The sequence below is a fragment of the Elephas maximus genome, chromosome 3, assembly GCF_024166365.1.
Source record: "Elephas maximus indicus isolate mEleMax1 chromosome 3, mEleMax1 primary haplotype, whole genome shotgun sequence".
In the NCBI taxonomy this organism is placed as follows: Eukaryota; Metazoa; Chordata; class Mammalia; order Proboscidea; family Elephantidae; genus Elephas; species Elephas maximus.
The window spans coordinates 3,505,457-3,527,830 of record NC_064821.1 but is presented as its reverse complement, the minus strand read 5'-3'; the positions used below and the strand labels follow the sequence as shown (position 1 = coordinate 3,527,830).

The window sequence follows — 22,374 nt, the reverse complement described above, 5'->3', positions numbered from 1 at the left end:
ATCCCGGCTCTAAAGGGCAAGCCCTGAAATGCGTCCCCATTCGGTCAGAGAGGTCAGTTGCCCTAACTACCATCTTGAGTCCGCCTCCAAAACGCGTCACATCCGACCACGCCCTGCTCGATCATTAATGCGCCTGCGCAGGATGAATGCCGCCGACAGCCGGTTGCTTCTGCGCAGGCGTCGCGGCCGAGGGGCGGGGCCGGGCGGCGCCGCGGTGCGCAAGCGCAGCCGTCGGTGGGTCGGGGCTCGACTGTCTGAGAGGTGAGGGGGGGTCCGCGACGAAGCGGGCTGGGTTGGAGTCCTCGGTTCGGGGTTCCTGGGGTTCCCGAGCCTGGAACGAGCGAGCGATCTAGGGCCGGAGTCGCCACGGCACGCGAGTCTGTGAGTGGTTGGTGCAGAGGGGAAACTGAGGCAGGGCGGCTTCGAGGCGGCCCTGCCTGTCATCGTCTCGCTGTCCCGGTCCCCGGGGCTGGAAATGCTGGTTCGCAGGCCCATGGCGAGGACGAGGGGCGCGGTAGGCGCTGGCTAAGTGTTCGCTGCTGTTATCGTTCTCATTACCTGCTCTGAAACGCGGTTCGTTTGAATCGGGAACCCCTTGGTGGGCGCTCAAGCCCCGCCGCTGCCGCTTTCTCTCTGGGAGACCTGGGCAAGCCGTTGGATCTCTTGGAGTCTCAGTTTTCCCCTCTGTAAAACGGGCATAGTCACAGTCCCTGTCTCGGGAGGATTCTTGAGGGGGTTAAAGCCACCTGCCAGCACCAAGTGAGAGCGCTCCCAAGGGTGGTGGTGGTTTGCTGCCTTCGAGTGGGCTCCGACTCAGTGGTGACCCCACGTAGAGCAGAAGGAAAGGTTGCCCCGTCTTGCACCGTCTTCATGGTAGTTGGGCTGCTGGAGTCCACGGTTGCAGCCACTGTGTATTTTAAGTGCCTTCCATCCTACAGGGCTCATCTTCCAGCACTACATCGGACAGTGTTCTGTTGTGATCCATGAGGCTGTAATTGACCAATTTTTGGAAGTAGATCGCCAGGCCTTTCTTCCTAATCTTAGTCTGAAGGCTCTGCTGAAACCTGTCCACCGTGGGTGACTCTGTTGGCATTTGAAATACCAGGGGCATAGCTTCCAGCATCACAGCAACATTCAAGCCCTTATAGAAGGAGTGACGGTGGAGTGCTAGTCCAGAGAGTTAGGTCTTATTTTACATTTAGGGTCTTTGTGTATTATGCTGGAGTTAGGAAAAATCTGGCATTGAGAACCAGCTGCATCACCCGCTCGCTGGCTGTGTAAACTTGGGCAAGTCCTCCTCTCCTCTCTAAAAAAAAACTCAGTACCAACTCGTGGCACTCTCCTGTGTGACAGTGGAACTGCTCCATGCGTTTTCTTGGCAATAATCTTCACAGAAGCGGATTGCCAGGCCTTTCTTCCACAGTGCTGCTTGGTGGTTTTGAACTGCCAACCTTTCAGTTAGTAGTTGAGCACTTAACCATTTGCGCCACTACCCGGGATCTTTCTCTCTAAAATAGAGATTGTAAAAGTAGATGTCCCACGGGGTCATTGTGTGGGTTAAATACTCATAAAATACTCTCTAGTCAGGTGCTTGGCGCTTGGTAAGAGCGTATTAGAGATTGATTGTTCTTGTTATTGAGTGCCATCTGGTAATATTTGTGCAGTCTGCATCCCTGCACCAGAATGATTTTCCTGGGTTTTTTGTTGGTTTGTTTCCGGCTCTGATTGTTTTGTCTGCTGTTCCTTTCCCTAGACAGTGGTTGTCAACCAGGGTAATTTTGCCTTTCTCCCCAGGGGACACCAGGCCATGTCAGGGGACATTTGTGGCTGTCACAGGTTGGGGGAGGTGCTCCTGGTATGGAGTGGGTGGAGGGCAGGGACACCACTCAGAACGCCACAGTGACCAGGACGGCCTCACCCCCAAGAATGACCTGGCCCCAAATGACGGCAGTATCAAAGTTAAGCAGATCAGTGATTCTTCACCAGCCTGGCCTTCTCAGGGGGGTCTGTGGACCCCCCAAATTATGTGCAAAGTTTCATGTGTGCCCCCATTTTTGTGGGAAAGGGAAAATGCTTTTAGAGTTTAGTCTCTGGACTCAGACTGCCTGGGTTAAAAACTCTTTGATTTGTAACTTCTTAGCTCGGTGATTTTGGGGGCCCCCTCCCCACCTTTTGTTGTTAGTTGCTGTCAAGCTGGCCTCCGACTCATAGCGACCCCATGCACCAGGGGGATTGGACCGTTGCGATCCATAGGGTTTTCACTGGCTGATTTCCAAAAGTTGGTCGCCAGGCCTTTCTTCCTAGTCTGTCTTAGTCTGGAAGCTCTGCCGAATCCTGTTTGGCACCACAGCACCATGCAAGCCTCCACTGACAGACGAGTGGTGGCTGAGCCTGAGGCGCATGGGCTGGGAATTGAACTAGGGTCCCCCACATGGAAGGCAAGAGTTCTACCACCAAACCACCCCTGCCCCCTCCCTGTCTTTCTAAGCCTTAGTTTTTTCTTCTGTGTAGTGGGGGGTTGTGATAGCGTTCATTCTAGCTTGTGAGGATGAAACAAAGCAGGGCTTCAGCAAAGTATGACTCGAGGGCCAAACCCACGGCCAGGCCGGTTCATTTGCACGCTATCTGTGGCTGCCTTCACGCCACAATGGTAAAGTTGAGTTGTGGCAACAGGGACCTCATTTATGGCTCACAAAGTTGAAAGTATTGAAAGTATTTACTCTCTGACCCTTTTCAGAAAATGTTTACTAACCCCCGAAATAAGCTGTCGCATGTAAAGAGTCTGGCAAGATACCTGGAAGGTCCTAGGCACTCCAAGGATGTTAGCCGGTTTATAATTAAACCTTCCTAGAAGGTTTTTTTTTAGAAGGATAAGTGACTCTGGCCGCGTTAGCCACTGCCCCAGGATCAGAGGATCTCTAAGACTGGTGGTCTTAAACCAGCGGCCACCAAGTCACCCCGACTCATGGTGCCCCCCCATGTGTCAGAGTAGAACCGAGCTCCGTAGGGTTTGCAGTGCTGATTTTTTGACAGTAGACTGCCAGGCCTTTCTTCTAAGGCAGCTCTGGGTGGACTCAAAACTCGAGCATTTTGGTCAGCAGCCCCAAGCTCTTAGCTGTTGTGTTACCCAGGGAGTCCTCAGCCGTCTTACTCAGTTCTGTTTTTTTTTTCCAAGACCCAACAGTGGCCCTGCTAGGAAATTCTCAGGAAACATTTGAAGAAATAAAGGGGCTTGTTCATAATTAGGCAAGGCAAGGTTTGTTATCTTGTCTTCTGACGAGGAAACCAAAACCCAGCGAGAAATGTCTTCCCCCGAGGAACTTGATGGCGCACCTCTGAACTCAACGTGATCTAACGTTTTCTTGCGTCCATACGGACCAGATGCTGCTGGATGCTGGAAACTCAGAGGAAAAACTGACTTTCCAAGGGCTCACAGTCTGGTGGGAAAACAGGTCCGTGGTCGTCGTTAGCTGCTGGGCAGTTGGCCCCTGACTCATGGCGACCCCACGCCCAATGGTTGAAACGCTGCCCTGTTCTGCACCGTCCCCATGGTTGGTTGCGGTTGTGACTATTGTGCCTCGCAGGGTTTTTATTGGCTGGTTTTTCAGAAGTAAATTGCTAGGCCTTTCTTCCCGGCCTGTCTTAGTCTGGAAGTTCTGCTGAAGCCTGTCCGCTGTGAGTGACCCTGCTGGTATATGAAATACTTCTGGCATATCTTCCAGCATCACAGCAACACACAAGCCACCACAGCACGACAGACTGACAGTTGGGGGGGGTGGATACCCAATGTTATCCTAAAATGGAAGAGGGTTACAGAGCACCGAGCTTTTGTTAACTTGCTCTGTATGAAAAAAATCCACTTGTTGTGCATTTAAGACAGGGGCGGGGCAGGGCATTTACAGGAGAGTGAGCAGAGACGGGGAGTCCCCGGGTGGTGTAAGCACTTAACACACTGGGCTGCTAACCAAAAGTCTACCAGAGGTGCCTCAGAAGAAAGGCCTGGCAATCTACTTTCCAAAAACAAGCCATTGAAAACCCTGTGGTGGATAGTTCTACTCTGATGCACATGGGACCACCACGAGTCGGAGTCCACTCCACGGCAGCTGTCGGGGCAGAGAAGGTGGGTCGCTCATTTTGTACTGCGTGCTCTTATGTCAGCAATCAGTTCTGGCCAAGAAAGAGAGAAGGAATAGGACCTGATTGTTTGTTTGTTTAGATCGTAAAATGAAAAGATGAACACATGGTTTTAGACCCAGGGCTGAAAAGGATCATGGAGACCACCAGAGAGGCAGAAGGGGAGCAGGCCAGGACCAGCTGCCCCTCAGGCCAGGGTCCTCCCAGGCCTCTGGCTTTTGGGTCCTTTGCCCTTCAGGCCAGGGCCTGGGGGTGGCTTCTGACAGCTCTCAAAGCACTCTCTGTTGAGAGAAAGCATGGGCCTTTGAGAATTCTACCCAGCAGCCAACACACTACAAGTTGTGATTGTCGGGAAAACGCAGGCGCCTGGTGGTCAGAGAAGTGCTGGCCTCGTGTTACCATGCTGGAGAGTGGAAAACACGTTCGCCTGAGAAGCTCTGTGTTGTCACAAGGTTTGTGTGCTGGTTTTTGTTTTCCTCTGCTCTCTGTGCTTAGAAGCCATGGTGCTTAGAGGCCACCCGAGGACCATGCAGGGTCCTTTACTGACCCGAGGGCTGGGTTTCTCAGCTGACTGGGGAGCTGTGGCTGTTCAGCGGTAGTATTCTCACCTTCTGTGCAGGAGACCTGGGTTCGATTCCTGATGAGTGCACCTCAGGTACAACCACCACCCATCTGTCTGTGGGGGCTTGCATGTTTCTGGGATGCTGAACAGGTTTCAGCGGAGCTTCCAGACTAAGACAGCCTAGGAAGAAAGGCCTGGCAATCTACTTCCAAGAATAAGCCGGTGAAAACCCGATGGATCACAGCGGTCCAGGCTGCAGCCGATCGTGGGGATGATAGCACAGGACTGGGCAGCATGTTGTTCTGTGGTACATGGGGTCTTCGTAGTCCCTTGTCTGCAGTTTTGAAATCCCACATGCTCCCCACACAGATGAGGTGATTTTTTGCAAGTTCACAGGGAAGTTGTTTGGCCAGATAACCTGGTTTATGTTGATGTTAACATGCAAATGGTTGACCTGCTCAGCTGCTAACAGAAAGGCTGGAGGTTTGAGTCCACAGAGGCACCTCGGGAGAAAGGCGTGGCAGTCTACTTCCGAAAACTGTCTCGGAAAACCCTGTGGAGCACAGTTCCCATCTGACACACGTCGGGGTGCCATGAGTCAGAGTCGACTGCACAGTACCCGGTGTGCTGGTGGTGACTGAGGACCGTCGTTGTTCTCATTTAGTGAATGTCAGTGGTTCTCAGCATGGGGTGGCTTGCTGATGCCAGGGGACATTTGTGGTTGTTGCAGACGGTGGGTGGTACTGGCTTCATGTGGGTGGAGGCCAGGCATGCTGCTTTTAACACCTACAGCCCACAGGCTCCCCACCCCAGAGAATGGTCTGGTCCCAAATTTCAAGACTGCTGAGGGGAAGGAACCCTGCTTTAATTATTTGAGGGGAAAGATTGAATTTGGTCCCTGCACATGCTGTACACCGGAATGAACTCCCAGTGGGTCAGACGTGTAAACCAGGGGGACTCTGCAGCTCCTGTGGCTTCCCTCCTCTCTCCTCCCCACTCAGTGCATGGATTTAAATGTGGGCAGCGTCCTGGGACCTTCTTCTGTGGTGCTGCTCGGTGGATTCAAACCACCAACCTTTAGGTTACTAGTCGAGTGCAACTGTTTGCACCACCTGGAGACCTAAGGCCCATCACCAAAAAACCCAAACCCACTGCCATCCAGTCAATTTCAACTCATAGCGACCCCATGGGACAGAGTAGAACTACTCCACTGGGTCTCCAAGGCTGTAAATTTATATGGAAGCAGACTGCCTCATCTTCCTCCTAAGGAGCTGCTGGTGGTTTCGAACCACTGACCTTTCAGTTAGCAGTCAATCACTTTAACCACTGCACTACCAGGGCTCCTTAAGGCCCATCAGAGACCCTCCATTCCCATTCTTGGATTCAAATAATTAACCAAACTGCTTGTCCCCGTTAATTAGAAACAAAATGCCTGTTAAGCAAACTTTATTTAAGCTTCTCTCTCCCCCTAGAGCCCTGGGCTTTGGCCCACCCTCAGCCTGAGCCGATAAAGAACGCCTCCATTAGGAGCCTCTGGAGAACAAGGTGGCCTCGGTGTAAAATGCTGCCTAATTTGCTGTCTGATGACACCACCCTTTCGCCCCCCTTTCCCACCCCGGGTTCTTCTAGCCTTGCCTACTCCCACCTCTGTGAGAGAAGACCCCGTCTCACCTAGTTCTCGAGACACTTGCGGGCCGTAAGGTTGAGGTGTACTCCCTGCTGCCACAGTTCCTTCCCCCCTTGCAACAATTGGATAAAACCCCTCCCTGTTTAAGTCTGCAGTCCTTGGCAGGTGGCACAAATGGTGAACACGCTCAGCTGCCAACCAAAATGTTGGAGGGTCAAGTCCACCCCGAGGTGCCTCGGAAGAAAGGCCTGGTGATCTGCTTTCAAAAAGTCAGAATTGAAAACCCTACAGAGCACAGTTCTGCTGTGACTCATATGGGGTTGCCACGAGCTGGAGTCAACAGCAACTGGTTTTAACACTTAGAAAGGCAGTGGTGGCTCAGGGTAGAATTCTCACCTTCCTACAGGAGACCTAGGTTCAGGTCCCAGCAAGTGCACATCACGTGCAGCCGCCACCCAGCTGTCAGTGGAGGGTTTCAGTGGAACTTCCAGACTAAGAGGGACTAGGAAGAAAGGCCTGGTAGTCTATGCCCAAAACTCAGCCAGTGAAAAGTGCATGGATCCCAGTGGTCTGATCCCCAGCCAATCATGGGGTGGCTCAGGAGCAGGCAGCGTTTGTTCAGAGGTGCGTGGGGTCACCATGAGTCGGGGCCAACTCGGTGGCAGCTAACAAATGACAACAAAATGCAGAGAGGCCACACGAGGGCCAGGGCTGCAAAGCTCTGTGCTCACCTTGCCCACACAGCGCGGCTCTCCTTCCTGTCAGGGAGCCTGTGACAGGTGCTGCCCACAGGAGGCGAGAGGACCTCCCCACAGAGCCAGGCTAGTGCGGCTCAGAGGAGGGGCCGGGCCTCGTGGGGCACCTCTGGGAGCAGCGGCTCCCACTGAGGAGGGGTGACCGGGTGGTCCAGGGCATCTGCAACGTGAAAGAAGGAGGGGCAGCAGGCGCGAGGAGGGCCCCAGGGCACCGAGCAGAAAGGACGCCTCGTGTGAGCATCATTCGTGCTGTGTGTGTTTCTTGGTCCCCTGGTCCTCACGTTCTTAAGGAGTCCTGGTGGTACAACGGTTAAATACTCAACCTCTAACTGAAAGGTTGGCAGTTCAAACCCACCCAGAGGCTCTGTGGGAGAAAGACTGGCAATCTGCTTCTGTGAAGATTACAGTCCAGGAAGCCCCATGGCACAGTTCTACTCCGTCACATGGGGTCGCTGGGAGTCAGAATCGACTCAACGGCACCCAACAACAGCAACACTCAGGCTCTTGCCTCTGCCCCACAGACCTGGAACCCCCGGCGTTGTCCGTCCTTGCTCACCATGGACAATAAGAAGCGCCTGGCCTATGCTGTCATCCAGTTCCTGCATGACCAGCTCCAGCACGGCGGGCTCTCGTCTGACGCCCAGGAGAGTCTGGAAGGTGCGTGCACCCCACCGGCCTCCCTGTCCTCCCGGCCTCAGCCCCCCTGCACTCTCACTTCTGACTCTGGCTCAGGGTGCTCGGGACCAAGAGGGCTCCACACTCGAAGGAGACTGGGGCTGGCGGCGTGGGGCAGAACCAAGCTTCTGGAATGCTGGGGTGGGAGGAATGTTGTTTGGCTGGGCAGCCCCACCCCCGTGGAGTCTGCTGGGTGGGTGGGTCAGGGAGCGAGGCCACAGGTGTTCATCACTGGTGAGAACGAGAGGAGTTGGAACCAGGAGCTTCAGGGACATGTTGGTGTATGACGTGTCCAGCGCCTCTGTGAGTCAACCTGAGCGGAACAAGTGGCAGCCCTGCCTGGGACCCTTGAGGATGTGGGGCCAGGCTCACATCCAAAGCAGGCTCCGTGCCTCCAGGGACAGTGACCCTGTTCCCTTTCCAGTGGCGATCCAGTGCCTGGAGACTGCGTTTGGAGTGACAGTGGAAGACCGTGACCTGGCGCTGCCTCAGACTCTTCCAGAAATATTCGAAGCAGCCGCTGTGGGCAAGGTGAGCTTCTGGGGCCCCACACCCCAGCCTCCTCCAACAGTAGGTACATGTGTTGGGTGCCAGGCTGCGCGCCAGGCACCATGTCAGTGCTTCACCCGCCTCGCTCATTGTCGTGTGCCGCACGGCAGCAGGAAAGGAGCTGTCAGCCTCACCTTGCCTGTGGGAAATTCAGATGCGGTACTGGGTTCACCCACCACAGGTCCCTCCCAGGAATCCAGCCGCTGGGCATGGTGCCAGCCTTTTAGAGCTGGGCTGTCCACTCAAAGTATCCCTTGGGGGAAAGGGTGGCTGTACAGCCACCAGGTTGGGGGCTTTGGACGGTGGGGTCGTCCACTGCTCCTTAAAGCTCCTGCCTTTGCCTCCAGCGCCAGGAGACGCCACAGGACCTGAGGAGCCCCGAGCGGACCCCACCCTCTGAGGAGGACTTGGCAGAGGCAGAGCGCCTCAAGACAGAAGGTAAGCGAGAGACCACCTTCCTCTCTCAGGGGTGCCCCACCCAACGCACCTTGCCTGGCATTCTGTGTGGCAGGGAGAGTGGACACAGGCTGGTCCCTGAGTGCAGGTCAGTATTGGGGCTCCGGGAGCATTTGAAAACAGATGTTTGGATGTAGTGGGCTCGGACTCTCGTGTGCTGCCAGTGGGCCCCTGAGAGGGGGCGGGCTGTGGGAAACAGGGTGGTGGTTCCTCAGACTTTAAACATAGACGTGCCATCTTGTTGTTGAAATATTGGACTCACAATGACACCCCTTGACAGAGTAGAACTGTCCCATAGGGTTTTCTAGGCTGTAATCTTTATGGGAGCAGATTGCCAGGTCTTTTCTCCTGCGAAGCCACTGGGTGGGTTTGAACCCTGACCTTTCAGTTAGTAGCCGAACACTTAAGTGTCTGTACCACGAGGGCTCCTAGAAATGTCATAAGACCCAGTGACTCCACTCCTAGCTATGTACCCAAGAGACTTGAAAGCAGGGACTCAGATACGTGTGCGTCATTGTTCATTGCAGCACTGTTCACAGTAGCCAGAAGGTGAAAACAGCTCAGGTGTCCACCAACAGTTGGTGGATAAACACAATGTGGTCCGTGCACACAGTGGAATATCGTTCAACCATAGAGAGAAGTGAGGTCCTGATCCATGCTACAACGTGGGTGAACCTTGAAAGTACCGTGCTCAGTGAGAGAAACCAGACACAAAAGGAAAAACGTTGATTGTGGGATTCCGCTTGTATGAGATGCCTGGGATAGGCAGGCATACAGAGACCAGTTTATCGGTGGTTGCCAGGGGCGGGGGAAGGCGGCGGTGGGTCATGGCTTAGGGGATGCGGAGGTGTTCCTGCTTTTGTTTTGTTTTTTAATTTTACTGTGTGTTAGGTAAATGTTTACAGTGCAAATTAGTTTTCATTGAAAAATTTATACACAAATTGTTTTGTGGCATTGATTGCAGTCCCTGCAATGTGCCAGCACTCTCCCCCTTTCCCTTTCTACTCTGGGTTCCTCGTGTCCATTCGTCCAGTTTTCTGTCCCTTCTTGTCTTTGCTTTTGGGCAGATATTGCTCATTTGGTCTCATAAACTTGATTGAACTAAGAAGCACTTTCTGCACGTGTGTTATTGTTTGTTTTATAGACCTGTCTAATCTTTGGCTGAGAGGTGGACTTCTGCAGTGGCTTAAGTTCTGAGTTAGGAGGTGTCCAGGGGCCATAGTCTCGGGGGTTCCTCCAGCCTGTGTCAGACCAGTAAGTCTGGTCTTTTTTTGCAAATTTGAATTTTGTTCTCCATTTGTCTCCCACCCTGCCTGGGACCTTCTGTTGTGATCCCTGTCAGAGCGGTGGAGTGGTGGTAGCCAGGCACCGTCTAGTTCTTCTGGGCTCAGGCTGTGGTTCATGTGGTCTATTAGTCCTTTGGATTAATATTTTATTCGTGTCTCGTTTTCTTCATTGTCCTTTGCTCCAGATGGGATGGGACCAATAGAGGTATCTCAGGTAACCACTCGAGAGCTTTTAAGACTCCAGGCAGTACTCACCAAAGTAGGATGTAGAACATTTTTTCATGAACTGTGTTATGCCAGTTGACCTATATGTTCCCTGAAACCACGGTCTCCAGCCCTCAGCCCCGGTAACTTGGTCCCTCAAGGTGTTTGAGTGTCTAGGAAGCTACTGTGGCTCAGCCTTGGTCAAGCTGCGCTGACTTCCCGTGTTGTATGTCGTCTTTCTGTTCACCAAAGTTACCACTCGTCTACTATCTAGGTAGTGACTTCTGCTCCTACCCCTTCCCTCCCCCGTAACCATCAAAGATGGTTTTTTTCTGAGTGTAAACCTTATTTTGGGTTTTTATAATAGTGGTCTCATACAACATCGTCCTTTTGTGATTGGCTTATTTCACTCAGCACGATACCATCCAGATTCACCCATGTTGTGGGATGTTTCACAGAGTCATTGTTGGTCTTTATTTTTACATAGTATTCCATTGTGTGTGTGTGTACCATAATTTGTTTATCCATTTGTCTGCTGCTGGGCCACTAGGTTCCTAGGTTGTTTCCATCTTTTTGCTCTTGTGAACAGTGCTGCAGTGAACATGGGTGTGCATATGTCTACTCGTGCGACAGTTCTTATTTAGGGTATATTCCTAGGAGTGGGATTGCTGGATCGTATGGCATTTCTATTTCTAGCTTCTTAAAGAGGCACCACACCATCTTCCATAGTGGTGGTACATTTTACATTCCCACCAGCAGTGGATAAGGGTTCCAGTCTCCCCGCGGCCTCTCCAACGTTTGTTGTTTTCTGTTTTTTTGACTAGTCCCGATAATGTCAGGGTGAGATGGTATTTCACTATAGTTTTGATTTGCGTTTTTTTTAAATGGCGATCGATGGTGAGAATTTCCTCCTGTGTCTGCTGGCTGCCTGAATGTCTTCTTCGGTGACGTGTCAGTTCACGTCCTTTGTTCCTTCTTTAATTGGAGGGATATTGAGTTTTTGTTAATGATGGCGGAATGATCTGGAAACGGATGTGATGTGGTCGCACAAGGTGGACGTAAAGACTGTTGCTGGATTGTAGGCGTGAGGGACGTTTAAAAAGCAAACAACGAGTAACACGTGTACGTTGTCGTTCGCTGCTGTGGAGTCTTTCCCGACTCACAGCGACCCCACATGTGCAGAGCAGAACTGCTCCATGGGGTTTTTAAGGCTGGGACCTTTCAGAGGCAGATCACCGGGCTCGTCTCCTGAGGTGCCTCTGGGTGGGTTTGAACTGCCAACCTTTCGGCTCATAGCCGAGTGCTTAACCATTTAGGCTACCCAGGGCCTGTTCCATATGTACTTAGAATAATTTGAGTAAAACAGAAGCACACATAAGCCTAGAGGGTCTGCGAATGAGGTCATCTGTTCACTTAGCTAGGTCTGATGTTAACAGCCTGGCGTAAAGTTTTTTTCTTTCTTCATAGGAAACGATCAGATGAAAGTCGAGAACTTTGAAGCAGCCGTCCATTTCTACGGAAAGGCCATCGAGCTCAACCCAGCCAATGCCGTCTATTTCTGTAACAGGTGCGGCTCGGGGCGCGTGGGGTGGCTGGGCTATGGTGGTCTTATTTCCTCTGAGTGAGACCAGAACCGCAGGGCGCTCCGCGGGACCCGAGTTGGGCACCGTGTCACACTGCTTCAGCGATGACTCCTGCGATTCCAAGTGACCGACCGACAGGTACCTGGAGCCATGAGCAGAGCGGGCAGGGACGTTAAAACACCGCCCAGCTCCCCACATGGACCTTCAGACCGAGAACATCACCCAGAGTTGGGATAACATTTCATGAATTCGTTAAGAGTGATGGTAACGTTGCTGTCGGGTCGACCCGAGTCCTGGCAACCCCAGTGTGTCGGAGTAGAGCTGCACTCCACGGGGCTTGCTTTTTGGCAGTGTATTTGCACTATTTTAAGGCAGTAATTCAGTAGTTAAGAATATCAGTTATTCTGAAAACTAGTAAGGTGGGACTAAATTGACTAGTTTTTAGTTGTCATTACTGGGTGCCGTCAAGTCCGTTTCCGACTCCTAGTGACCCCGTGTGACAGAGTAAAACTACCCCATAGGGTTTCCCAGGCTGTGATGTTTATGGCAGCAGATCACCAGGTCTTCCTCCCAGGAAGCTGCTGGGTGGGTTTGAACAACCAGCCTTCCGGTTAGCAGTGGAGCGTTTAACTGTGCCACCAGGGCTTCTTAATTAAAACGTAGAAGTCAACAATCCTCAGAGACTTCATAGAGAATCTGAAGACCCTCTAGTTTAGGGTTCAGCAGACTTTTTCTCTAAAGGGCCCCAGAGTCAATATTTCCAGCTTTGTGGGATTATAGCACCAACACATCCGTAGATGTGGCAAATGTAAATGAATGGGTGTGGCTGTGTGCCAGTAAAACTTCATTTACAGATACAGGCAGTGAGCTGGAATTGGCCCACAGGCTGTACTTTGCCAGCGCCTGACCCAAAACAGGAGGAGCCCATGAACCCTAACTTGGGAGGCACAGGCTTGGCGTCTATCCAGCCACACTCGCCGAGACTCCCGTCAGAGTCTGGGGCTCTGCTCTTTGCTTTATGACTGCATTCCTAGGGTTCTTTCACTTTGATTCTTAACCTGGAGCAGTTGGCCGCCTCCAGCCCACACTGTTTGCCACGGTCAGGTGGTGAGCCTGCATCACGGAGTCCGTTGGCACTAGGTGGGGTCACAGCTGTGCAGCATCAGCCCCCTGCCTCCGTCTCCTCCAGCCTGGATTTGATTGCATCCTCCCAGCAGCACCAGGACAAAGGTGGAACGGTGGGAGCCATTGCTGAAGCCAGCACCCACCTACCCTGACCACATCTCCCAGGCCTCTGGGCAGCCCCACATTGTCGTCTTCGTTGTTGTTAGTCGCTGTCGAGTCGATTCAATTCAGAGCAACCTTATACACAATGGGACGAAACGCTGCCCAGTCCTGCGTCATCCTCACGCTGGTCGTCGTGTCTGAGTCCCTCCTCACAGCTCTTGTGCCAGTCGCCTCACCAGAGGTCTCCCTCACTGGCTCTGCTTCACCAGACACATGTCCTCCAGTGATTGAGCCTTCCCGAGGACGTGTCCGTAGCAAGCCAGGCAGACAGCGTTCTGTTGTGCTCCATAACGTTTTCGTTGGCTACTTTTCAAGATTAGCTCTCCAGGCCTTTCTTCCTAGTCTTAGTCTGGAAGCTCCGCTGAAGCCTGTCCACCGTGGGAGACTCTGCTGGTATTCAAAATACCAGTGGCATAGCTTCCAGCGTCACAGCGATACGCGAGCCACCCCAGAACAACAAACTCCCCCCATTTTACAGACGGGGAAACTGAGGCTCACCCCCAGCAGCTCCTCCTAGGTGGCTAGGAAGGAACCCAGCTCCCCTGGGAACAGCCTGCCCTGCATGGAGCCCCACTGAGGAGCCCCGTTGCCTTTTTCCCCAGGGCTGCTGCCTACAGCAAGCTGGGCAACTACGCGGGGGCCGTGCAGGACTGCGAGCGCGCCATCGCCATAGACCCATCCTACAGCAAGGCCTATGGCCGCATGGGGTGAGTGTGCAGCCAGCCACTGGTGCGTGAGGGGAGGGGAGGGCCCTTGTAGGTGGAGCCCTCGGGCGTGGCAGAGCAGGTCTGGACCGGTCCACAGGGCGGCGCTTGACCCCTCCACCTGGCTGTGCCAGTCCTAGCTCCTCCATGGCCAGTTCCCAACTCCCAGCTCGTCTCTCAGAGATTTCTGATTGTCAGTCGTTTTCCAACGTTCACGGTTGTTTTTCAGCCTGGTTCTGTCAAGAGGGAAAGAAAGGGCGTGGTGGGGCCCTGGCAGTGGGGAGGGACACCCCGGCTCTGCCCGTGTCTTAGCACGCCCACCCCTGGTCCCCAGCCTGGCGCTCTCCAGCCTGCAGAAACACTCAGAAGCCGTGGCCTACTACAAGAAGGCCCTGGAGCTGGACCCCGACAACGAGACCTACAAGTCCAACCTTAAGATCGCAGAGCTGAAGTTGAGGGAGGCACCAAGCCCAGTGAGTCTGGCTGCCAGGGATCTTAGTCCCGCCGGAGCATAGGGTGGGCCAGGCTGCACTTTCACGGGACACAGGCCAGGGGCCAGGCTCAGCCTCACTTTTTGAATGTCCGTGTGTTTTCAAAGTAGCCTACGCTGAGGCCTGATGCCTAGAGAACCACCATGGGGCCCAGTTGCTGGGGGCTTACAGAGTGTCTGGTTCCTTTAGAATGGCTCAGGGTGGACGGGCCTGGTCCACCATCTGGGTGCCACTAATGGTGCTGCTGGCCTTTCTGATCCTCACAGACAGGAGGCGTCGGCACCTTCGACATTGCTGGCCTGCTGAACAACCCGAGCTTTATGAGCATGGTAAGGCCGCTGCCCACCACCACCCACTGCCACGCACACCCACGCTGACCCCACTCCCACCCACGCCCACCACTGCAGGCCGGTGCTGTCATGTGGCTGCTCTGCCTGGCACTTGGCACTGTCTCTACTACTCAGCACCATTAACATCTGGGGCTGGATCCTTCTCCGGGGTGGGGCTGTCCTGTGCACTTAGGGTGTTAGGCACCATCTTTGGCCTCCAGCCACTTGAAGCCGTAACACCTTGCTCTCCAGTTGTGACAACCACAAAAGTCTCAACTTGTTGGGGGAACACCAAGTGTTCCCTGGTACAGAATTACCCCAGGTGAAAGGCTCTGGGTTAGGAGATTCCACTGACCCCCAAGAGTCTCTGTGTCCCATGATCATCCAACCCACCAATGTCCTAGGATACTGCCCACATTTAAATGCACACACTGAGTGGGGAGGAGAGAGGATGAAAGTGACAGAAGCTGGAGGGTTACCCTGGTTTACACCAGCTGACCCACTGGGAGTTTATTCTGGTGTATAGTGTAAGGTCGGGATTGAACTGAGTTTTCCCCCAGATAATTAACACACGTTCTCTCCCCCTTGGCACTGCTGACATTTGGGGCTGAATCATTCCCTGGGGTGGGGCTGTCCTGTGCACTCCAGGGTGCTGAGCGACATCCCTGGCCTCCAGCCATTGGATGCTGGTGAAATAACCTAGGAAAACCCTGCACAGACCCTGCTTTCTCCAGCTCGGTGTCTGCCTTGTGGCGTGGAGACCGTGATAACAGCCACGCCTGTGTTCTGAGGCCCTAACAGGACAACACGAGGTGCTGGGTAGCCCAGTGCAGGTCCCCCTCTGATGACGAGAGTGGATTGTTCTGTAAAGGAATGTCCTTCTGCCACAGTTCCCCTAGTTGTGACCTTGGAGGGCCTTCCCCTGCACACGCATGTTCATTTCCCACGTCAGGTGTCCTCAGGGGTACCACACACACACGTGGCCTTGGAGTGTAGTGAGGGGAAACTACTCAGCCTGCTCTGTGCTGGAGAAAATAAGTTTTATTAGCACATAGCCGTGCCTACTCATGTACACATTATCAACGACCACTCTCTATGGACGCAGAGTTGAGTAGTCGTGACGGAGATTCTCTGCCTCACAGAGCTGCAAATAGTCACCACCTGGCCCTTGACCAAAAGCATTTGCCAACCTCTATAAAGAACTGCGTAGGAGATGCCAGCTAAGTTCCTTACTCTACCACTTGTCGAAATCTATTCTAAAGAAATAATTTCCAATGTGAAAAGTTGATACAAAATGTTCCTCGCAGTGGTACTTACTGATGAGGCAAAACTGGAGAAACGTTAAATATGCTAGAGTAGACCGTGGCTTAAAAAAAAGAACCAAAACGTGCACACACGGTGAAGCCTGGGCAGCCAGTGAGAACACAGTGTGCCATCATGGAGTCTTTCCTAAGATACAAGTCAGACATGGGACTGAACATAACGAGATGCCAGGACCACAGATCGCCTGCAGGACAGTGAGAGGACAGACCAGGTGGCTGTGGGTCGGCGTGTGACGTGCTCAGCAGTACCCCAGGGTTGATTCAGATGAAAAACTATCCGTTAGAAGTGGTGTGGCAGGACGCTTTCTTTTTCTGACAAACTTCTCCTTTCCCCCAGGCATCAAACCTAATGAACAACCCCCAAGTCCAACAGCTGTAAGTGACCGTCTCTTCCCCTTTGCTTCCCCTCGGGATTCATTCTTTACTCAGCGTCTGTCCCCCTCGGCACTGCTCTGGGGTGGGGCGTCCTGTGCACTGGGTCGGGGGCGTTGAACAGCATCCCTGGCCTTCACCCCCTCGCCAATAGCATCCCCCCAGTCATGGCACCCACAAATGTACCCAGACATCACCCAGTGTCCCCTGGGGGCAGAATCACCCCCAGTGAGAACCCCTGTGTTAGGGGATTCCACTGACCCCCAGGAGACTGCGTCCCATGAACATCTGACCTCCTGACATCCTAGGACACTGCCCACATTTAAATCCACACACTGAGTGGGGAGGAGAGAGGAGGGAATCACAGGAGCTGGAGGGGTCCCCCCGGTTACACCGTCTGACCCATTGGGAGTTAATTCTGATGTATGGTGTGAGTAGGGATTGAACTCAATTTTCTCTCAAAAAAACGAATTCAGGGTTCCTCCCCCTCGGCACTGCTGACATGGGGGCCAGATCGTTCTCTGGGGTGGGCCGTCCTGTGCACTTGGGGTGTTGAGCAGCACCCTTGGCCTCCACCCACTTGATGCCAGTAGCACCCCCCCAATCATGGCACCCACAGATGCCCCCAGACAGCGCCCAGTGATGGGGCCCCCACTGACCTGTCACGATTCCCCCCAACCAGCACCCAGTGATGGGGCTCCCACTGACCTGTCACGATTCCCCCCAACCAGCACCCAGTGACGGGGCTCCTACTGACCTGACGCGATTCCCTCCCTGACAGCATGTCCGGGATGATCTCAGGCGGCCACAACCCCCTAGGCACCCCCGGCACCAGCCCCTCTCAGAACGACCTGGCAAGCCTCATCCAGGCGTGAGTGGACCTGTCCTGTGGGGGGCGGACAGGTGTGGGGGAGGGCCGTGCGGGAGGGAGGAGGGGAGGCCCTGTGGGAGGAGGGGAGGAAGGATGGTGGACAAGACAGCCCCTCCCAGGTGCGTCCGTACTGGGTTCGCAGGAGTTGGGGCTGTTAGAGGACAGAGACATGACTAGGAGACAGCAGGGTTGCACCAGCTATTTTGGGGGGCGGCCACAGTGACAGCTGCATGTAGGGGGTAGTCCCCTGTGGCAGTAGGTCTGCCAGAGGCAAGGGGAGGAGGCCCAGAAACTCCGGGCAAGAGGAGAGTGGGAGGGTGCTTATGTCACTTTAGAGGGCTCCTCCTGCGGCGTGGTCGGGGGGTGCTGTGGGTCCCAGAGCCCCAAAGAGACAACACCTTGTTATCGTTGTGTGCCATCAAGTCAATTCTAACTCCTAGTGACCCCACAGAGCCCTGGTGGCACAGTGGTTAAGAGCTCAGCTGCCAACCAAAAGGTCAGCAGTTCAAATCTACCAGGCACCCCTTGGGAACCCTATGGGGCAGCTCTGCTCTGTCCCATAGAGTCACTATGAGTTGGAATTGACTCGATGGCAGCGGGTTTGATTTTTGGTTTTCGTGACCCAATGTGACGGAGTATACAGGGTCTTCCAGGCTTTAGTCTTTATGGAAGCAGATTGTCAGGTCCTTCTGTGGAGCAGCTGGGTGGGTTCTGACTGCGAACCTCTGGGTCAGTAGCTGAACCAAGTTAGTAGTTGAGCCACCAAGCTCCCAGCAGCACCATAGTGTCCCTGTAACTTAGGGCTGTATTTTACTGAGGATGGATTCTGCAGAGCGTCCAGAGCAGGTAGGCTCTGAGTGGCTAAAAGTCTGCTTACTTAGGCGATTTTTACAACAACTGGACATGCACAATTTGAGTTTGCTGCCGCAGGCTTTTTAGGCTCATAAGCCTTGGGTTGTTGTGAGGTGAAGAACCTGGGTCAGTGCACAGAGGCCGTCTCTGACCCAGTGCCCTGCAGCGAGGGGTCAGGGCTGTCTGCTGGGGAGCCAGGTGCGGGCCAGGGCTGTCTGCTGGGGAGCCAGGTGCGGGCCAAGGCTGTCTGCTGGGGAGTCAGGTGCGGGGCACAGAATGTGTGCTTGGGGTCATTTGCTGAGTGGGGGAAGGGAGGCAGGAAGCAAGCAGCAGGCAGGCAGCCCCCCCGCCGCCTGGTGCCGACCCGCTGCACGCTCCAGGGGCCAGCAGTTTGCGCAGCAGATGCAGCAGCAGAACCCAGAGTTGATAGAGCAGCTCAGGAGTCAGATCCGGAGTCGGACCCCCAGTGCCAGCAACGATGACCAGCAGGAGTGACCGCCCAGTGAGTGGCAGGGCCGGGAGCGGGTGGCGGGGAGGGCAGTGTGCTGGGGGGGGTCCTCCCACATCACCCACCCAGCGGGCCATGGTGCCTTAGGCCGCCAGAACACACCTTTCCTGGTGTCCCCCCAGGCGTCACCTGTACCTGTCCCCCCAGCCACCTCCCAGTTCCCATGGCGGATCGGGGCCACTGCTGTGTACAAACCAGGGCTGTGGATAAGTCAGGGGTGAAACCACATTCGCACAGAAGGGGGGTTGCAGAACACTCCCTAGTGCCGTGCAAAAAACTGGGGGGAGCCACCGAGGAGGGTGGGAGAGCATCCCCTGGGCCAGGGCAGGGCCCAGCCACCTTCCCTTTCACGACTCCCCTTGGCCTGAATTTGGTGTTTTGACTGTGAGCAGGCCTCACGTTCTCAGCAGCTTATCAACATGCTGGGGTGTCCAGCCCCTGGCTGCTGATGTGATCAGCTGTCTCCCTGGCGGTTCCACGACCTCGGTGTTTTCCTTCTGTGGGGGTGAGCTCCCTGTCTCGGGGTGGGGTGCCTTTCCTCCCCTAACAGTGGTTCGTTCTGCTCCGGTGTCTCCTGTCTTTACTTTTGTCGTCTTCCACACACACACACACACGCTCACACTCACTCACACTCACACTCACTCTTTCTCTCTCCCTTTTTTAACTTCCTTTGCTTTGTACAGAAAATTCATAAAAGACGAAATCAACCTCAATCTTTCCACCAGAGCAATTACTGTTAACACTTAGGGCATTTTTCATTTTTCCCTTGAGCAGCATTTTTTGGTTTTTAAGCTGTTTTAACATCACACACCTGAGAACAGTTTTGTATCCCCTGTGACCTTCTACCCCAAGTACCTTCACCACTGTTTGAGCGTCTGCACCAGCACTGCTGACAGCATGTTCTGCAATGGTGCAGCTGTTCTCTGTCTGCCCCATCCAATCAGCAGCACAGCCACGCGTGGCCACTGAGAACCGGAAACGCTGCCCGTGGCACTGAGGCCGCTCTGGACATGAGGCTGCCGGCACCCTGATCGGACAGCCTAAAAAAAAAGCCACTTGCCGTGGAGTTGACTCCGACTCGTAGCACCCCCACGGGTGTCAGAGTAGGGCTGTGCTCCGAGGGGTTTTTCTCTTTTCTGTTGTCATTGAGAATATCCATAGCAGAACACACGCCAATTCAGCGGTTTCCGCACGTAAAATTCAGTGACCGTTCTCACCCTCCTTTTCCCAGTTGTTCCTCCCCCATTAACATGAACTCACTGCCCCCAAGTGTTCCTGTCTAACCTTTCACATTGCCCTTGTCAGTTTGATCCCATGTAAAACCAAAGCCAACCCAACCCGTTGCCATTGAGTTGATTCCGACTCATAGCGATCCTATAGGACAGAGTAGAACTGCCCCATAGGGTTTCCAAGGAGCGCCTGGCGGATCTGAACTGCTGACCTCTTAGTTAGCAGCTGTAGCACTTAACCGCGACGCCATCAGGGTTTCCTGATCCCGCATGGATAGCTCTAAAAGAGCATAACGCTGAAGGCAGACATTCTTTACTAGTTAAGCTCACCTATTATTTGGTTAAAAGATGATTTCAGGGTGTATCTAGCCTCCATGGCTCCGGAAAGTCTAGAGACCATGAGGGTTTGAAATTCTGTTTTGCGTTGTCCCCCTTTTGATAAGGATTCTTCTATAGAATTTTTGATCAAAATGTTAGTGAAGGTAGCCAGGCATCGTCCATGTTCTCTGGCCTCATGGTAAAGGAGACAGTTGTTCATGGGTGCAGTTAGTAGCCACACGTTCCACATCCTTCTCCTACTTATCATCTCGGTAGGGTTTTCAAAGGTGAGTTTTGGGACATAGATGGCCAGGCCTTTCTTCCAAGGCACCTTTGGATGTACTCAAACCTCCAGCCTTTTGGTTAGCAGCTGAGCGTGTTAACCATTTGCTCCTTCTCATTCATTACTGGAAGGTTCACATCTGTCCTCTGTTTCCTACCAGTGTGTCTCCCCGCCCCGGTCCTAACTGCGTTTGTGTCTTCTGTCTACAGCCGCCCCAGCGAGAATCATGTCTGTCCCTCCACAGACTGGATGCCGCCTTGTGTTTTGCCATTTTCTCAAGTTGGACTGCCCGAGAGAGAAAAAAAAATTGGACTTGCATGTTCCGGCGAATTTTTATGTTCCTCCTCGCCCCTCCTTTTTGTAACCCCCCTCCCCCGGCCCCCAGATCCTTTTCGGAAGAAAAGAGCCAGCCAGCTGTGCACGCAAACCAGCAACCATCTCCCCCACGGCCCCCAGAAAGCCTAGTCGCTAAAGTATTTTCTAGAATCGTGGGGCTGGGGGGGTTGGTCCTCGGCCGCTGGCCACCAAGTGGCAAGTTTTATGTTCGAAACATCACGGACACCTGTGGCTTCGAGGAGTCTTTTGTAGCCCTCCTACCACCCTGCCCCCCTCGGTCTTTTTTTAAGACCTTTCCCACCTAGGTTAGAAACAGCCTTCCGAACCGCCCCGAGTCCCTGTTGGGAAGAGCTCACTGCCAGCCGCTGTCCGGGCACCGGCGTTCTGCCCGTGCCTCTGGACTGCGTTTTTGCATGAACGAGGACATTTTTTAGTTGTCAGTGCTTGAGAGGCAGCATTTGTCCCCCGAGCATCTCAGAGTGCCCAGGACCACGTTCTGTGACTTTTCTTCCAGCTGAGCATTTCGATAGATGCTCGTTTGATCTCTTCTTTCTACAGTTCACACGACAGACTGCTGGTGACGGGGTCATGGCCCCAAGCCCAGGCTCTGCTCTGCATTAGCTCTGGGGCAGTGGAAGCGTGTCCTGGTGTCTCTCTGTCCTGGTTCACCATTCTTCTGCCCACAGGCAGCAAGTGGGCCCTAGGACCCTGTGTCTGAACGCATAGGGACCTCCGTGAGTTCCGCCGTCTATTTGGAGGGCTGGCAGGTGCCACCCGCCTCAGCTCTGAGATTGACAACAGCCGCCCAGACAGCTCAGCAGTGCCAGTGGCCTCTGCGTGTGGTGGGGGACCAGAGGGGGAGCTGCTGACCACTGTGCCGTCCACAGTTTGGGCAAGTCATGCTGCCCTGCTCTGAACAAAGCAGCTGGAAACAGCAGGCTCGGTGGGAGCCCGTCCGCGAGGTGTGTGTTCTAGGCAACAAGTAGGAAGGAGGCCACTGCCAGCCCCCGTAGTCCACACGTCAGGAAGGACGTGTTCAGCTCTTGAGTAGTGACTTGGGGAGGAGCGTGACGTGTGGAAATAAATAGACATTGTGACCTTGATACCTGTCTCCGTGTGGCCCTGTCGCTGGCACCACACCCCCTTTTACTGCAGAATCCCACAAACCCCCAGCCCGGGGCCTCTGGGTCAGCCAGGCACACACAGGTTACGGACCAGTCATGTCAGTGCTTCAAACAGGACGTGGCCCCAAACGCTTCCATGGCAGAGGTCACTTGGGGTGGGCGGCGGGCAGCAGGGTGGCAGAACAGTGATGGGGAAGGTGATGGAGCGTTTGAGCACGTTCCGTATCCCTTCCCTCACCAACTGTCCCCAGTCACCTCCCATGTCACAGCTTACTCCAGGATGGAGCTGGATCCCCCGGTGTTCAGTGGCGGGTGGTGGGATGATTGTGCGTTACTTCTAGGATTACTCTCAGTGTGCGCTTCTTAGGTGCTGTCGTCAGCTCCGACTCACAGCGACCTCGCACAACAGAACGGAACACTGCCGGTCCTGGGCCGGTCCTCGGGGTCGTCGGTAAGGTTGGGCCCGTGGTTGTGGCCGTTATGTCAGTCCATCTCCTGGAGGGTCTCCGTCGTTTTC

At 54.0% G+C, this 22,374-nt stretch overlaps 1 protein-coding gene across 2 annotated transcripts; it reads left to right on the top strand.

Moving 5' to 3' along the window:
- Positions 1-184: 184 nt before the first annotated feature.
- SGTA (small glutamine rich tetratricopeptide repeat co-chaperone alpha) lies at positions 185-22,027 on the top strand. Of its 2 annotated transcripts, none has more exons than XM_049876336.1 (12): positions 185-261; positions 7,600-7,735; positions 8,178-8,284; positions 8,650-8,740; positions 11,716-11,815; positions 13,721-13,825; positions 14,157-14,295; positions 14,580-14,642; positions 16,302-16,339; positions 17,118-17,207; positions 18,440-18,561; positions 20,607-22,025. In XM_049876336.1, the coding sequence occupies exons 2-11, from the start codon at positions 7,636-7,638 to the stop codon at positions 18,552-18,554; spliced, it is 948 nt and encodes a 315-aa protein (XP_049732293.1). In that variant the 5' UTR covers positions 185-261; positions 7,600-7,635; the 3' UTR covers positions 18,555-18,561; positions 20,607-22,025. The 2 variants fall into 2 exon arrangements, with proteins under 2 accessions (XP_049732293.1, XP_049732292.1); XM_049876335.1 differs by lacking the exon at positions 185-261 and adding an exon at positions 275-381 and having other exon boundaries at positions 20,607-22,027.
- Positions 22,028-22,374: the final 347 nt, after the last annotated feature.

What these genes read in the sequence shown, in the direction of transcription:
- SGTA (XM_049876335.1), top strand. Translation starts at nt 7,636, where the DNA reads ATGGACAATAAGAAGCGCCTGGCCTATGCTGTCATCCAGTTCCTGCAT. An exon ending in ACCCGAGCTTTATGAGCATG is followed by an intron (nt 14,643 to 16,301) that starts GTAAGGCCGCTG and finishes CCTTTCCCCCAG; the next exon opens with GCATCAAACCTAATGAACAA. An exon ending in CTGGCAAGCCTCATCCAGGC is followed by an intron (nt 17,208 to 18,439) that starts GTGAGTGGACCT and finishes TGCACGCTCCAG; the next exon opens with GGGCCAGCAGTTTGCGCAGC.